This window comes from Hydra vulgaris, chromosome 09 (assembly GCF_038396675.1).
Source record: "Hydra vulgaris chromosome 09, alternate assembly HydraT2T_AEP".
Classification (NCBI taxonomy): Eukaryota; Metazoa; Cnidaria; class Hydrozoa; order Anthoathecata; family Hydridae; genus Hydra; species Hydra vulgaris.
Window position 1 is genome coordinate 24,190,289 of NC_088928.1, and position 18,867 is coordinate 24,209,155.

Sequence of the window (18,867 nt, forward strand, 5' to 3'; positions counted from 1 at the left end):
AGTTAAACAACTTTTTAACAATTTTAAAACATTGCCTGTTATACCACAACATTTTAATTTTTTAGCAAGAATTTTATGATTAATGGTATCAAACGCTTTCGCTAAATCAATAAATACTCCCAATGTGAATTTAGAATTATTAAATGAGTCTGATATACTTCTTGTAAGCTGAATAATTGCATGCTCTGTTGAATTATTTATTTTAAATCCATATTGCATGTTATATAATAATTTGTTTGATAAAAGGTGATTGTATATTCTGTTGTAGAAAATTCTTTCTAAAATTTTAGAAAAAACAGAGAGGATAGAAATTGGACGATAGTGTTTAACATTAGTTTTTTCTCCTTCTTTAAATATAGGAATAATTTTTGCTATTTTTAAATCATCAGGAAAAACTCCCTTATTAATAGAGCATTTAAAAATTTGGAAAAGTATGTCTTTTAAAACGTCAAAACAGTTTATAATAACGTTTCCATTGACATCATCTGGACCAACTGCTTTATTTGATTTTAACAATTTATAAGCACTTTCAAACTCTTCAAAAGACAAATCAAAAAAATTTAGATACGAGTTTAGAGGGTCTAATTATTTCGGCTAGGTTTTGTCCTACAGATACAAAATATTTATTAAATTCGGAAGCAATTGTTTTTTGATCAAGAATAAAATTATCATCTACTTTAATAACTGAGGGCAAAGATTGCGATGTTTTTTTAGTGTTACCCGTAATTTCGTTTATTAGTTGCCAAGTGCGTTTAGAGTTTAATTTGTATTTTTCAAGTAAATTAGTGTAATATATTAATTTTGAATTTTTCCTTAGGCGTTCAAATAGTCTTACGTAATTTTTATAATTGGTCTTACTCTCAGTTGTTTTCAATTTTAAATATTTAATATAAAGTTTTTGTTTAATTGTAGATGATTTTAGAATACCTTTAGTAATCCATGGCGATTTAATTTTTTTATGTTTGTAATTAATTTCTACTTTGGGAAAATTGATGTCATAAATTTGTTTGTTTATGCGACACAATGGTCGCAAAAAGTGACCAACGGAGCCGTCCAGTCACGTAGATCTGGGAGATGTGAAAATAGAAGTAGATTGTAGATGATGTCATTGGGTGAGAATCATAAATGAATGTAAAGACTATTTTGTAGGAGGAAGAAAATTTTAGGACTCAGGGATTAGGTGAACAATAACTCACGCTCTAGTCATACTAAACAAATGATAAAACAATGGTCTATGAGTAAACAAGTCAATATCGATCCGCTGGTTCATTAAAGGCAACCATGGCTAAAATTATCGCACCATACAAAAACAATAAAATAAGTAGATAACAAAATATAAAGTAAAATGATACAAAATATAAGTACGAGCAATATAAAAAGAAAAAATAGGCTAGTAAATGTGCTACTATATATGGTCTAAACTCTAGATAACCAACTGAAAACTGATAATCACCTGTGTGAGATAAAAGTATATAAATGTCATTAATGTAACAAATTCATAATATAAAGCTCACAAAGCGCTATAATACGTGGGTGTAAGAGGTAAAAAAATGTTGGTGCCATGGTAACCAATCAGAATTAAGTAGTGCATAATGGTGATCCCCCTCCTCAGGAATGCACTGCGATCACCAATGACGTTTCGGAGAGCCCGAGACCTGCACTAACGCCACTCGTCAGGGGCGTGTCCTTGCAACAGATCTCACCGCCTGCACTCTACGTCATGCTAGTCAATATTGCAATATAACAGGACTACACTACAAAAGCCAAAAATCCCAATCCCTATCCCAGTTTTTAATACAGCTCCAACATTCTAAGAGATCTCATGAGGGTGGTAAGGGATGCGCGTGGTGTAAATATAAGCAAATATGTTGATACATATAAATATCATGTACACTTACATTAGAAAAGACAAACGTGTACACATGCATGTATGCGTATGTATAAAAATAAACAATTTAATGTATAGAAATAACACAAAGCAAATAGAAAATAGAAATTAATAATTATGAGTAACTTACCGTTTCTTTTATGGCTGAAATGTGTCTTATAAATATAATACGTAAATATCACTCATAATCATCGAAACTCAGAATGTTAGTAAATTTGTCAACAATATTGTTTTTAAACGTTACGTCATAAATTTCATAAAAAATTTTAAAAAAAGATTTATATATTAAATTAATGTCTTCAGAAAAGTTAATAATGTCCCAATTAACTAAAGAAAGTTGATATTTAAAAGATTCTAGGTTTTTATTATGAAAAAGTCGTTTTTTAAATGATTTTTTTTCATATAAAATTTTGGCATAAATAAAAAGAAAATGGGGAAACGATCAGATATGTCACTTTTAATAATGCCTTTTTTAAGCGAATTATTAAAAATATCATTGGTTATAATGTTATCAATTAAGGAAGTTGTTGTTTGAGTAATTCTTGTTGGTTTGTTTATTAGAGGAACTGCTCCATTTTCAAATAGGCCATTATAAAACCCATTAATGTCTTTTTTGACGTGATACTCAAAGCAATTTAAATTCAGATCACCTAATATGTAAAGTAATTTCTTTTCGTGGTTGGTTTTATTTACAATATCGTCATGTAAAAATGAACTAAATGTATTAATTTCGCCGGTAGGTGGGCGATAACAACAGCTAATTACAACATTTTTAGTTTTATTACTTAAAATTTCAATCGTTAAAACTTCTATATTGGCGTCAGAAATACTCATGTCATGCCTAACAAAATACCGTAGGTTTTCTTTTACATAAATAATTAAACCAACGCCGCGTTTGTTTGTTTTCCGCCCTAATGAAATTAAATTATAGCCCGGTATTTTAAAATTATTATCTAAATTTGAGTCAGCAGAACTACACCAGGTTTCAGTTAGGCAAGTTACACTAAAAATAGTTAGATTTTCCTCAAAACTATTGCAAAGATTTTCAAAAATTTTTTTTAAACTTCTTATATTTATATGAATTGCATTAATTTTATCACGTTCAAGAAATTCTTTTATTTCAAAAGTATAAAAATAGCTGCAGTTGCTTTGTAAAGCATCTGTTTCACTAAAGAGTAATTCCATGTCAAAACAACCAGGCCATGCAACCCTATGTCCTTGGATTTTCTTTATATTTTTACCATAATTAGTACATTATAAAATAAGATAAATCCCAAAATTTCAAGGTCTAATCCCCAACGGTTCGTGAGTAATGGTTGTTTTAATTTTGGCTACTATTATTGTTTTGGTCATTTTCCGCCATTTTTAAATTTACATTTCTTCTTATAAAACCAAGTCTTTAAACATGTGAATTCTAAAAATAAGTGACTTAGTTAATCTCAAGGTGAGGAATTTGAATATATAAATAAAAAACTCATTTTATAATTAAAAAGTCTAAATATCTAAATATCAATTATAAATGTTAAAATAATGGACACCTGCCCCAGTAAAATTTTAAGGTGTGCGGTAAATTTTTTAAGCTAAAAATTTCAAATTAGATCATTGTATATTTGAAGAACATTGTGTGAAAAAATCATTTCTGCCAAATACATAGTTTAAAAATTAAATGAAAAATATTACAAACAAAGCAAATATAGTATATTTCGCTTATCGTAGTATTCAAAATAAATAAAATTGATGCATACTTGAATTGATATACAATTTTTTATAATATATCCATTAAAAAATTATTGATTTACATATATATACTTATTAATTTTGTAAAAATCTTTTTTTGAAAGTTCATATTTGTCTGATCTTATTGTTGGTGCATTATTAATGTTATTACATTGGTGATAGGTATCCAACGATAATCATCCCTTTTCAGCCATAAAAACCGTTCAGATGGACCGTGTGGATGCATAAACTTTATTTTTATATTATTATATTCTTCATTTTTTTCTTCGACTACTGCAATCCACCAAAACGAGTCATATGTACATGCGTAATATTCTGCATTAGCTCAAAATTTATTAAACTTAAATTTTGGTTACTTGATTTTTTAGTTATATTAATAGATTTTGGATTTATATCGTTACTAGTTTTTTTAAATAACATAGATGTTTTCAAAACTGGTATGGAATGGTGAAATCCTCGAGTTCCTGGTATTGTTTTTCCCTTCTCAAATCGTTTATTTTGCGTAGCTCTAACTTTAACCTTAGTTTCTTTATCAATTTTAAAGAACTTTATTGTGAGCATTTTTTGAGTGCAAAATTCAAACATTGCATCAATTGTTTGTATTTGATTTTTCTTTGGACGTTGCAAACTTTCTCTTGCTATTGTTCGTTTTACTGTACCGCCTATTGCATCGCAAGAAGATTTGCCGTGGCTGGTTGCAAAAAATATCCATTCAGCTTCCAATAAAAAATCTTCTGAGTGATGGCATAGATTTAGAAAATTTTTATAATTTTTATACTGTCCTCCACATCCATCAGAAAAGTTATACAATTTGAAAATTAAACACACTTATAACTGAAAACAAACCTTTTTCATTAAATGTTTACAAGTTATATCCCATTTCATTGCATATAAAAGAAGAACTGCATTTTGATGATAAACGCATACGCACACTGAATGAGCACCTGAGGCTCCAACACTTACACGCCACTTAGGACGTAGACTGCAAAATTTAGAAATTCCAAGATTAATCCCTGGATTTATAACTTTAAATTGGCTGTACAATTCTTTCATGTTACACAATAGCAATCGTTTTTGTACTTGTATTCTGTTATTTTTTCCTTTTTCAACACTTACATAATCTTTTTTATCAGACATTGTTTGTGAGTATTCATCATCTTCATAAAAACTTTGAACAATGGAGACAACATTAAGTGGAACACTTTTTGCAATTTTATCCAATTGGAGTAAAAGTATGCCACTCTCCTGTTTCATACAACGTGCTGTTCGAATAGCATTCACACTAACTTCAAAGTAGTTAGAAGTAGTCTCTTGACCAAGATTCAGGATTTAAAGTGAGAATTTTTAATTTATTTTTATAGTCAAAAGCATTTATCTTTTCTTTCATCAATAGTGTCAGTTTATCCAGATCAGATGCTTTATTTTGATCTGTTTTCGAATAAGACGCATTAGAATTATCTATAAAATGCGAATTACTTATTCCATAATGGGCTGCTAAATCTTCACCAATCTTTTTTATTGATTTTTTATATTTTTTCATTGCAGATGCAACACGTTGATGTAAAGCAACAGAATGTAAATTAATAGGAGATTCTCCTAAAACTTCCAGGGATAAATTAATATGATTAAACGGTTCATCTTCTTCTGTCAATATTTCATCTACTTCATTTTCACTAGGGTGTTCTACTGATAAAACTGCCTTTGACTTACAGCTAGCACATAACTTCCACCCAGGTAAAACTTATAATCCTAATGACTCAAAGTGTCTAGCCAACATTAAAGATATTGTAAATTTACCTAAAAAAAAAAAAGAATATTTAAGATACGTGTTGTATACTTTTACAGATAGTATTCATATATTTGAAATCAAATTACCTTTTATTTTTTTTTATGCACTTTATAAACATCACAACAATTGCCATTTTTCTTTTCAAATCTTTTTTCAAAATAGTGAAAATTGCGATTACAAATGCTAAATAGTTCTTCACAAGCACGCAACTCAGATCTCCATAAAATGTTTTGACGAATATCAGTGTCTAGGTCATGTAGTAAAAAAATCTCTTTTTTTCTAGAATATGAGGTTTTATGGCATTCTAAATTCAAAACTTTACCAATATCACATGAAATCATTTTGATAATGAATTAAAAAATGTTATACTTGCAAATTTAAAAATGCACAAGTACTAATTACATTATTTATATTGGATTAGTTGCAACATTTAAACTAGATGAATATGTCTGAATTCAGCAATTAAACTTTGATAATTTGGAAAGACAAGGAAACAAGAAAACAAAAAGGAAATAAAAAAATACATTAAAAAAACTTTCATAACTTAAGAAACACTTCGATTTAGATAGGAATTACCATTTTTCCTAAATTACCATGGCAATCTATATACATTTATAGTACAAAAGTAAAATATTTACAAAACTATGTATTTGGCAGAAATGATTTTTTCATACAATGTTCTTCAAACATACAATGATCTAATTTGAAATTTAAAGCTTAAAAAATTTACCGCACACCTTAAAATTTTACTGGGGCAGGTGTCCATTATTTTAACATTTATAATTAATATTTAGGTACTTTTTAATTATAAAATGAGTTTTTTATTTATATATTCAAATTCCTCACCTTGAGATTAACTAAGTCACGTATTTTTAGAATTCACATGTTTAAAGACTTGGTTTTATAAGAAGAAATGTACATTTAAAAATGGCGGAAAATAACCAAAACAATAATAGTAGCCAAAATTAAAACAACCATTTCTCACAAACCGTTGGGAGTTAGACCTTGAAATTTTGGGATTTATCTTATTTTATAATGTACTAACTAAGGTAAAAATATAAAAAAATCCAAGGACATAGGGTTGCATTTTTCAAAAAAATTGGTTGTTTTGACGTGGAATTACTCTAAAATAACTTTGATCCGGATCGGACTCTTTGTTAAGTATAAAATCATTAAATTTAAAAATGTCAAAATTTTTAGAGCAATTTGAATCCATTTTTGTATTTAAAAACAATAAAAATTAAAAATAAATAAATAATAAAGATAAAATCAATAACTCTCAAATAAAAGAATTTCTTAAAAGTCGCGCGTTACAAGTTTATTATATACAACTTTAGCATATTTACCTTTGGCTCTCAAATCTTTTGCTTCTTTAAATAACTGTTTTCGCAATTCTAAAGTTCTTTCACTGTAGTCTTCATTTACGTAAAATCGATCGTTCCACAATTTTAACTGAACATAGTTATCCAACGCAGTTTTTTTGTCTTTGTAGTTTAAAAATTTAACTATTATGGTTCTGTTGTACTTTTTTCCATCGCTACTTTTTTTCCCTGTCCTGTGCGCCCGTTCAATTTCAACATTACTTTTAAATCCAAGTTTTGTCTTTAAAACATTTTGAATCTTTTCCTCACTCAATTCCCACGTTTCGTTTTCATCTTCTTCAATTCCCGTAAACCTTAGGTTATTTCTTCTGCTCCTGTCTTCCAACTCAGCTAGTTTGTCTTTGACAACAACGTTTGTAATATCATTTTGGTTTGATGTTAAGTTTGGCTTTTTTTTCATTTCAGAAAGTTCTTGAACAATTGCTTCATATTTCTCGCTAAGAAACTCCGCCGATTTCTTTAGTTCATTAGTTTCTTTTTTTTAGTTTTGTATTTTCTTCTTGAAGATTTAATAGCTTAATTTCCATTTTATCAAACTTCTCGTTAAATATCTTTAATAAAGTATTCTCATGAATATCTAACAGGTCTTTATATATATATATATATATATATATATATATATATATATATATATATATATATATATATATATATATATATATATATATATATATATATATATATATATATATATATCATATATATATATATATATATATATATATACACACACACAGTGGCGTCGGAAGGTTTTTAAATGTTGGAAATGACCCACTTTTAAACCAAAAGAATATTCCAAATTTTTTTACGTTCATATGTATGACGAAAAGATTCTTTACACAAAAAAATACTGTGATAGGAGAATGGGAACAAGAAACGCTTAAATCTTATTTCCCCCCTGCCCCAATTGTAAGAGCAACAAGCTGATGAAATATTTTTTGTACTATTTTCAACTAGACTTATATTCATCGAGAAATTTTAAATTTCATTAATATAACGCTTAAAAAAGGCATTGCGAAAACTGTTATGGAGTTTGTGGAGGTGATTGCCCACCCCCTCTCCTCTCTGAGATATTTTGGAAAGAACGTTTTTTTTTGTAAATTTATATTTTTAACAGTGCCGGTCCGTAGGCGATGCAAATGTTACTACGCACTGGGTCCCCCTTTTTTGCAAATTTCCAGAGGCCTCATTTTTTCACAGAGGAATAAAAAATAAAACTTTTTATTTAATAATTCAAAAGTCGCCATTGAAAGTTTGCGAACATTCACAATTAATTCTTTTAATAACATTTTTTTAATCTCATAAAACGTATCATAAAATTTTTATTTAATTCATAACATTTTAGCAATATTTGTATCTAACTAGTAGAAAGCAACTCATAATACGGGTTATTAGTAAATAAATCATTACTAATAACCCGTAATACGGGTTATTAGTAAATGAATCATTAATTGTGCGGTAGTGGTGAAATGGTAAAGCGCTCGCTTCATAAGCGAGAGGTTCCGAGTTCGATCCTCTCCACGTCCCTGGTAGTACCGCGCTCAACCTGTTTCTCCGCGCAGCGGCCTTGTTCGTCAAGGTTCGTGTTTCGGAGTTATAGAGTTGAGAGAGGGTTATAACCACTATTAAGTAGCCTCCTCATCTGTTGTGGCCTTCTTGGCCTTGAGGAGGTGAATAACAAAAAAAAAAACAAAAAACAATATGACTTGATATTTCATCTTAAAAAAATATAATTTAAGTACAAATTTATCTATAAATAATATTTTAAATTGGGCTCCTTATCAGCAATGTCATTGCTTATAGTTAAGGCATAAAGACAAAACAGAACTTAACATCAGTTAAGTTTTTTTAAAAATCTGTTACAACGCAGCAACAACCAGAAAAGGAAAATCAAGAAAAGCCTGCCAATACCCAAAACAGTGTTTCCAAGGCAGCATGCTAAAAAAAGTAAAAAAGACAGGCAATAAATATTTATGAGCATAAGAAAAGTATTTGTTACTGTTTACGACAAAAACAACATCGTAACACAAACTAGTTAAAACACAAATAACCATAAAAACTGATTTTATTATGTAAACAAAATTATTTTTACCTTATGTAAAATACCAGCTTCTCCTTAACTGTTGACTAATGATTAATAGAGTAAACTTTACATCATATAAATTTATTAAATTAAAACCATGTTTCAACAGTAAGCAAGCTAATCAAGTGATGACAAATGCAACTAAAAAAAGGACATATTTATGTTTGAATTTATAAAAAAGATTAAAATCATTCAAATTTAAGACTTATTAATTGTTAATATAAATAGTTAATTCATACTTAGTTTCGTTCTTAAGTTAATTTGATTTTACTTAAGTAAAATTAAATCAAATATAAAACATAATATTTTATTAAAAAAAACTTACTAAATTAAAAAAAAAAAATCACCGAAGAAAAAGCGGCAAAAGTTGTAAATATCTTCATTGATAAGAAGACATTTACAACCTTTTGGTTGCTGTTTTTTCTTTGGTGTCTATTAACACCCCAGTATGGATGAGCCCTTCATTTGAAGGAGGGCTCATCCATACCGCCATTACTACACCACTTTTTGAAGGACCTCTCCGAGAGAGGCCCTGGGTGTCGGGAGCGATAATTTCTGTAGTGCTCAAATGTTAACGCATCTAAAACTACAAAAAATCTCTAATGTTAACGACTCTAAATTAAAAATAGAAGAATATAATAAAAATTATAAATATTTGCAATTTTTGATGATTTGTGAAGTTTTATTAACCTTTACGTTTCGGTTGTTAATTTTTATATCAAAAAAATATTTTGACCTCGTGCGCAAGGCAAGCATTACGCGTGTTAGGTAATATGAAAGCAAAATCATTGGTATCAAACTGTCGGCTAGCAATGTATTTTATTTAATCAAAATATAAAGCATAACCTCACCATTTTTAAAGGTAACAGAAGACGATGCTAGAGATATTTTTAAAAAAATGAGAGTAAATTAAAAAGGGTTAAATTTGTGAAAAATTTAAATAAAAACATGAGTAAAACACAGTTAAAAAATGTCATATTTCTGAAATAATTCTTTCACATATTGCACATATTTCTCCATACAAAATATAAAACACAGCCCTATTAGTTATGCTTCTACCAGACACTAAAGACAAAAAAATATACCTCAGAATAATCAATAAAATAATATTTACATATAAATATATAAATATATAATTATAACATTTATAATTATAACATATATAAATATATAATTATAACATTTTTACCTATTCCCCTAATTTCTTCCATAAAGTTGTCTAAAGTAAGAAAAAAAGATAACTAAAGCTAAAACTAACTAAAAATAACTATAAGCTAAACCAAAACTATAAACTAAATAAACTTTAAATCTTAATATTTGTACATCAGAAGACAAAAGTCGATTGTCCATTTTTTGTGAAAATGAGCTATGTATGAGACCTTTTTAGTTTTTTCAGTATCTACACAGAGGTATTAAGACTGTTGTCTTAATACCTCTGACAATGTGAAACAAAGTTAGATCAATATAAAAGGTCTGGTGTCCTACAATGTTCAAAGGAAAAACGTCTGTTGTCCAGAAACGACTTTTTACTTTTTTAACCTTTTTTTTGTCAAAACTATATATCATGTGCCTTAAGACAAATTAAATAAAACACAAAAAATATTACACAAATTTAACCATCAAGAATAAGCCAAAAAAGACAAATTATTTTACTATTTCCTCTATCCTGGACAATTCAAAAATGCGACAACCGACTTTGAGGTACAGATATAAATGCTTTATTTATATAACTCTACTAATCATAACGGGTGATGCGGAAGTTATCGGACAAAATAAAAACGTCAATAACTTATTCATATAAAAAAAAAAACTACTATTACATTTTTTTTAAATAAAGCATTTATCTTTTAATAAAAATATATTATTTTTTTATATGAAAAAACACCACCATCTGCAATTCATCTCAATTTTGCTCTGACGCCTTTCATATGCGACTGTAAAAAGTTTAAATCAATTTCTTGTAGTTTTAGTTTAATGCGATCAATCAAAACTTGCTCTGTTGAAGCTTGCCAATCTCCCTCGTAAACCTTCTGTGCCAAATGTCCCCAAAAATTTTCAATTAGTCGTGCTTGAGGCACATGTGGGAGATTGGATTCTTTATCAACGTAATAGACAATTTGGTCCATCCAATTTAGAGAGTCTTTAGAATAATGAGAACTTTCTAAATCTGGCCAAAATAAATAGTTAAAGTCTCCATGATACTTGTGAATAAATGGAAGAAGTCGTTTTTCTAAACATTTATTAATATAGATTGATGAATTGATCGCTACAGCCTTGGAAGTGCGAAACAATGGCTCGGACATACCACGGTCAGATATGGCTATCCACATTAATAATTTTTTTGGAAGTTACTCTTTTCCTATAAAACGAACACTTTCTGGGCATGTCTTTTTGTTGTTTGTGTAATATCCAGAAATTCCAGGCATGTTGTCCCCTGCAAAACAAAAGTATTTTTCGTCATTGATGACTAGAAGCGATTTTGTGTTATAGAGTTGGTTATCTAGTTTCCTCCTTCTTTTCTTTGCCTTTATTTGTTGTTCTATAGTGTATTTTGGAGTCTTTTCACATTTTCTATATTTAATATTCATTTTTTTTAACTGACGACTCGATTGATTTACACCGAATTTAATACCTATATTTCTCTGACTGACCCCTTTTCGACTGTTGACAAGTCTCGTTAATTCGGCTTTCTTCTCTCTAGTTCAGGATGTCGGGCGACCAGGGTGCTTTCTATCAGAAAAGGATTGAACAGTTTCAAGTCTTTTTAGGTTATCATATATTGTACTTCGAGCAAATCCTTCCTTTTCAAAATGATTTACGATTTTTTTTATTTTTTATATTAGGTTTATTTACAAAAAACATTTTTAGTCGCTTTCGAAAAGATTCTCGTTCAGCTGCATTTAACCTCATTTTAAATAATTGTGTTTCAAATAATAAAGTTTATATTTTATAGAACGTTTATGCCTACGCATAAAACCACAAAAACTAATTATTATGCTCAAATAATGAAATTAGGATTTGTCCGATATCCTCCGCATCACCCGTTATAACTTATACTTAGTTTTTGTTCCAACAGTGTTTACTTCTTAATTAACTCGTTTATTTACTAAAATATAGTCGTGACCCTTGCATATGTATTTGTACAAATATTTAACAGCCTTAACAGGCATGCAAGCTTTAACATTAATGCGAGCTTGATAATTCTTTGATAAACATGGATTGTAAGGTACCACCGAGCGGTTATCTACATTGTTACCTTTAATATTGATAACCAAACCATTATCACAACACCTGTAGCATGGATAACCATTATGAACGGCTTCTGTGTTAGCATTAAATTCTTTAAGATAGTTTTTGCTGCACACCCCCTTTTTCATGCAGAAAGAATTTGGATTCAGTATGCCACATGGATCGTGAATCGTGCAAGTTTTAACAACATCATAAAGATCACAATTAACAATCAGAATTTCTGCAGATATTAAATTATTGATATCATGTGCTGTTTCAAGCCTATTATCATTAGCAAAGTGAAGTAAAATATGAACAAGTGGCAAACCACGATTTTGAAATTTAATAACCTGAACATGTGTTACAACTTAAAAATTTCATTGAGAAGGTTATTTAATTTGAGTTTAAATACTCGAGTAACCAAGTCAGGTCTATCATTTACTGTCTGGCCGCCATTTTGGCTTGCAAGTGAAAGTAATAAAATCTGGTTTACCATGCTTTTTAATTATAGCCATATCATCTTCAAAGTTTTCTTTTAAAGCTCTAGGACTTCCTACATAAGTTGATGACAAAACTAAAACACGCCATGGTCTAACATTATGATCATTTCCAAGGTTGTTTACATGTTTACAGTTTGTTTAGTTATTTCTGATGAAAGCAAGGCTGGCCTTAAATTTTAACCTACGCATCAACAGCATATTGCTGAAACAGTTTTTTGCAATAAAAGAGTAAAAAAAAAATTGTCTAACTGAAAGTTTGTAATTGTAATACTGAAATAATGTAACATGATTTGCCTAACAAAGCTCTCCTCATTTAGGTTCGAATTATTTGCTGCTTGTCAAGCAGCAAATAATTCTCTTTCATTTCAGCGACGATTAACTTACCTATTAACATTTCTATTTTCTAAACTAATATCAGCTTCTAGCCTAATATCATTTAAACTTCACTTTTAATTGAAACTAGCAACAAAAAATCTTTTTCTACTGTAAATAGCACACACAAATAATTTATATATATAAGAAACTGTCATTTGAAATAAATTATACAAAAATCTTATGACTTTAAAAAAATGTATATATCAGCTAGGAGATGTTTGAAAAAAAATTAGCAAATAATAATATAAAAAATTAATAAAAACATGCAATTCTAGTAATAAACATACTGCTAACACAGAAAAATAAAAAAAAAAAACGCTGTAAACTCTTTTTTGCAAACTTAAATATTATTTCTTCAAAAAAATTATTAGTAAACGTTTTTAAAAAATTCACGAAACTATACAATATTTTGTTCTTCTATACCACATAAATACATCATCTGATAAATCTAAAATAAAAAATGTAACGAATAAGTAAATTAATAAGAAAAACATTACATACAAAAAATGAAAAAAAAGCTGCTGTGATTTACCAGAGTAGAAGTTGTAAAATATTATTATTTCATGTTAGCTTTTACAAAATAATTTATGCTGGAACATCATGATTCCAAAATATTTATAGAAAAATCATGTAGTAAACAGCGCTAAAGACAAAAAATAAATTGAGATAAAACAAATTGTATATATGGCAAAATAATTTGTCTTAACTTTTAGAGAATGTTTAAAAGCAGCGATTTTAAATAATAAAACTACCTATTTATCATTTTTAACAAAAGACACCAACGTGAAGGTAAGCCAAATGTCTATCAACTCAAAAGATAACAAAAAAGCAACATCACAGCAACAACACACAACAATAGTACACACCATAAGTTAATAAAATATGCATATAGGATAACTTAAAAAACATAACATTCATATATAACAAAACAAAAGTAACAACATTACGCAAAATGTTATTAAAATACATTATTATGTATTTTTAGAATAATTAATAATAAAGACTTGAAAACACATAGACCTAAAGCAGTAACAGTTTGACACTAAACACTGTTGTGTAAACCTCTGTTAAAAGTACATCTTTTCTTTTAAACATCTTTGCTTCCAACAAGGCTGCCACTAATTAAAGTCAGAAGTTACTGAAAGAGAAAAAATGAAGATTGTAGAGCAAGATAACGATTGACGGATTCCAAAGAACCGATGTTCGAGGAAAAAAACTAGACAAATAAGCATTTTTGGAGCACTTAGGAACAGTAACAGAAAAAGGATGAGACTTAATGAAATGACGAGTAATACGAGAATGAATTTTAGTAGATGGCACAAGAGACACTAGCTCTTTAGAGCAGTGCCCATTATAGTGATTGTGGAAAAGAGAAAGAAAAGCAACATTACGACAATGTGATAATGGTCAGAGGTTGGCTGCAAGAGCAGGTCCAACTACATTTACAATGCATTTTTGCACCTTGTCTTAAAGAGAAAGGGCATCATTAGAAGATCCGCCCCGGATATGGCAACAGTATTCCATACAAGGCCCAATTTGGGATTTATAGAGATAGAGAATAGAATCCGAAGTAAGAAAGTGACGAGCTCGATAAAGAGATGCAGCCTTAGCAGATGCTAATTTTGCAACTAATTTAATATATGGTTTCCAAGAAAGATTGGAAGTAAGAGTTAATCCTAGAAGATGAAGAGTAGATGACTCATCGAGTACATCACCGTTCATAAATATAGGAAGATCTAAATTATTACAATAACGATTGGCTGAAAAAAATTGAGTTTTATCTGTATTGAAGTTCAAGCTCAAACGCTCCCTCCAAGCAATAAGAGAGTGTTGGTTTCTTATCACGACAAGAATAAATGGTAGTATCATCAGCAAACAATGCCACCTTGGATGTGAGAATATCTGGAAGATCGTTAATGTAAATTAAAAAGAGTATAGGGCATAGGATAGAACCTTAAGGAACCCCTGAAGTTACAGAATAAAAAGAAGGGTGCTGTCCATTGAGGACAACTTTTATACTACGATTGGAAAGGAAGGATTCAATAATCTTAAAGATGTTGCCAGATACACCATAAGAAAAAAGCTTACGGAGAATACCAGCATGCCAAACTTTATCAAAAGCTTTAGAAATGTCAAGAGTGATGGTCTTAACCTCTCCACCTTTATCTAATGCACGATAAAACCTATCAGTTATTACTGTTAGCAAATCAGCTGTAGAAAAAGAAGATTGAAATCCATATTGATGGTCAGAAAGTTATTAGATTCAAGATGAGAAATTAAGTGTTTGTTAATTAAAGATTCAAAAACCTTGCTTATGATGGGAAGAAGACTAATGGGACGGTAGTTAGATGAATCAGATCGCTCTCCAAAATTTTTGAACATAGGGATAACAGATGCCGCTTTCCAGCAGGCTGGAAAACAAGACTCTGATAAGCACTTGTTGAATAGTTTTGAGAGTATAGACAACAGCTCCGGAGAACACTTCTGCAAGACAATAACAGGTATGTTGTCTGGGCCACAAGCTGTAGAAGAGTCTAGGCAGGAAATCACTTTAGATAGTCAAGCAATGAAAGTTAAGCAATGGATCAACCTATTTGTTGGCAATATCAGGTAGAACGCAACTAGTGGAATCAAGAGATGATATTGATGAAAAGTTTTTTGCAAACAATTCAGCTTGTCTTTAGGTGAGGTTACAAAGTCTGAACCATACAAGAGAGGTGGAATAAAAGATTTGCCCTTATTATTGATACTATGAAAGATTCTCCAGAAGTCACGAGAGCCTAATTTTTGAGATGAGATATGAGATTTCATGACCTGAGAATAGCGGGCTTTAGCATTAGACAAAACCTTTTACCATTGTTTCTAGCAGTAATAAACAGATGTTCGTTTTCTGGAGAATTGTTTTGCTGATAACTCTGGAAGTAACGGTTTCGATTGGCAATCGCAGCAGCACAGTGTGAGGAAAACCATGGAGGAGAGTGGGGCTTGACCTGGAATCGTCGAGAGGAAACAAAAGATTCCATGCCAGCCTGAATCCACGAAGTTATGTAAGAAGCACATTTGTCGACAGGAAGACAAAAGATTTCTACCCAATGGCCACCACGAAAAAAATCACATAAAGAGTCCCAGTCAGCTTTACTGTAGTTATAAGAGGTTCGATAATAGGGGGATTCAGGTGATGAAGAAGAATGAGATATTAGTTTTAGGGGGATTAAACTGTGATCAGAAGCATATAAGGGTGAATGTGGAGAAACTGAGCACTGACTAGGATCAGAAACAAGACATAAGACGAGTAGAGAAGGTAAATGATTCAGGTTGTCTGGAAAGCGAGTTGGAAAGTTGACTATTTGAGTTAGGGATTGTGAAAAGCAAAAGTTGTGGGCTTTAATGCCTGCAGAATCACTGACACTAGAGCCAAGCCATTCAGAGTGGTGAGCATTAAAGTCACCAACAACAACTATACTAGCTGATGTATAAAGAGAGAGGGCTTGGTCAATATAATCAGAAATAACATCAAAAAGAGTGCAGTCTTGAGATGAAGGAGAGTGATATAGAACAAAGAGAAAGGCGATAGAGTGAAGTGGTGCTAAACGAATGCACATGAAAGAACAGTCTGGATTCAAACCTAGTTTCACGACAAATGGGTGAATTCTTACGAATGTAAATGCCCAGGCCAAGCATGTGACTATTGGAGTCTTTACGTATTAAAGGAAGATAACCATCAACACTAATATCACAAGATGAGACAGCTGAACTCAAATTAGTCTCACAAAGTGAAAGTAGGTCTGGTGAACTTTGCAAAAGAAAAGACTCAACAGAAGAAAAGTTACTTCGAAGACCACGAATATTAGCGAATGATAGGTTTAGAGAATTTGTTGATGATGATGGTTTTTTGTGTTTTATAGTTTTTGGTACTTTATTCATTTTTAAAATAGATTGAAGAACTTGACTCAAAGCATAGTAGTACTCAGAACACTGCTTAATAGCCCAAGCAATTGCCTCATTGCTACTAATAAACCCTAAGCCGTAACAAAGGGGTCAAAATGTGGCCTCTTCAATGCACACTAAAAGTACAAACAGGGACACCATCCATGCCCAACATGGCACTGTTAATAGGTTGATATTCTTCAGCTGTTAATGGAATCAGCCTCTCTGAGAGCTACCTCAGACCTGACTATCAGCCGGCCTCAGAACCATAAAACTGAGTTTTAGAGCTGTACCCTCATTAGAAGATAATAGAATGAGTTGCCTAGTCATAAAAACAGAGACATAAGCAAGACCCATGCATTGAGTCAAGAAGTTCCAGCATTCAACATCCTAAACTGGAAACAATGTATTAAAAATACATCTGTGCCAGCTTAATAGATAAAGAAGGGGTGCGAGGCTGGTTAACAGATAAAATCTGTTTACCCCTAAAGTCTTTGCCTAGGAGGCCTTCCACAAGACAGTAGCCGGGTGCATTTAACATCTGCCCAAGATAAGTATTTTTATCGAGACACCATCTCTAGCCTTACTCAACCAAGAGCCCCAAGGCAGGGGGTGTTTCAAGTCGGAGTTGGCATCTCCTAGCCTTTGCCTAAAAATGCGTATCCTACAAGGTACCAGGACATGAAGCAGATTGTACTGGGTTACATGTTACCAGTAGCAGGATAACCTGTCCTGACTTAAGAAACAATTACAAAGAAACCTTATTAATATCTAAAATACAAAAAACCTATGCATCAATCATCAAAATATCAGTGCTAGAGTTATTCAATAAACTATCTGTAATTATTTGCTGTTTAATAGTGGACAACTTAGTTTTTTTTACCACAGTCATTTTTTTCTTTACTTCACTTGGCTGGCAAGGTTGACATCACTACTACATCACAACTACAAGGTTGACATCACTACTACATCTTAACTACATCACTTGGCTGGCAAGGTTGACAAATCTTGCTCTACATATTTACCAAGTCATAGCACTTTGTAAACATGGAAACAACATAATATAAACATATGTACCAACTATAAACACAATTAATGTGTTTAAATATGTATATAAGGTTAAATATATACCTTATATACATATTTAAACACATTTATAAAACAATTATATAACACATATTAACACATACACAAACAATAAAAAAACACTTTACATTATTATAAAAAAACATTGATAAAACAACTATGAAGCACATATTACCACATACACATACTTATCAAAAAAGCATATATGCAAACAGTAAACATGTGCAAACAAAAATTTTAAAAATGACGCGTGAAAATTTAAAAAGATTCAAAGTAAACAAAATAAATATATACAAACAATACTCTTTACCTTCATTTGTTTTTTTTTTCATAAGAACTGTAATCCTCATAACAAAATTTAACCTTTACATACAATAACATGTGACATGCAATGTCAGTGTTGGCACAAAATTTTAACTTATTTTTCTAAATTTTCTAAAAAAGAACAAAAATAGTTAATAGCATCACAGAAATTTAAAAGTAGTAATAACCAATTTTAGCACCAGTATAACTTTTTTGTTGCATAAAAATTAATTAGGCTTCACCCATACCTCTATTTTCCTTCTAAAAAATAAAATAATAAAAACTGCTTAAAAAAAAATAAAGCTAAAAGAAAAACTAAAACAAACAAAATGTAAATGATTTAAAAAATTAATAGGAGTGATCCTTTCTACTTTATACCTAATAAAAATGTTATATATAACTATTTTCTATACTTACTTCAATTATGATATGATCTTAACGATGATTATTTATTTTAATGATTCTTTATGTAATATTTCTAAACAAATAAATCTTAATATAATAATAATTAAATTCTAAAAGGAAAAAAGTTTTAACTCGCTCGCTTTTCTGTAGCAATTATATTAAGA

The 18,867-nt window shown here is 30.1% G+C and overlaps 1 protein-coding gene across 1 annotated transcript; it reads right to left on the bottom strand.

Annotated features, from left to right (window-relative positions):
* Positions 1-10,777: 10,777 nt before the first annotated feature.
* On the bottom strand, positions 10,778-11,209 carry LOC136085360 (uncharacterized). The gene has a single exon (XM_065806661.1). It carries the CDS (start codon positions 11,207-11,209, stop codon positions 10,778-10,780), a length of 432 nt encoding a protein of 143 aa, XP_065662733.1.
* Positions 11,210-18,867: the final 7,658 nt, after the last annotated feature.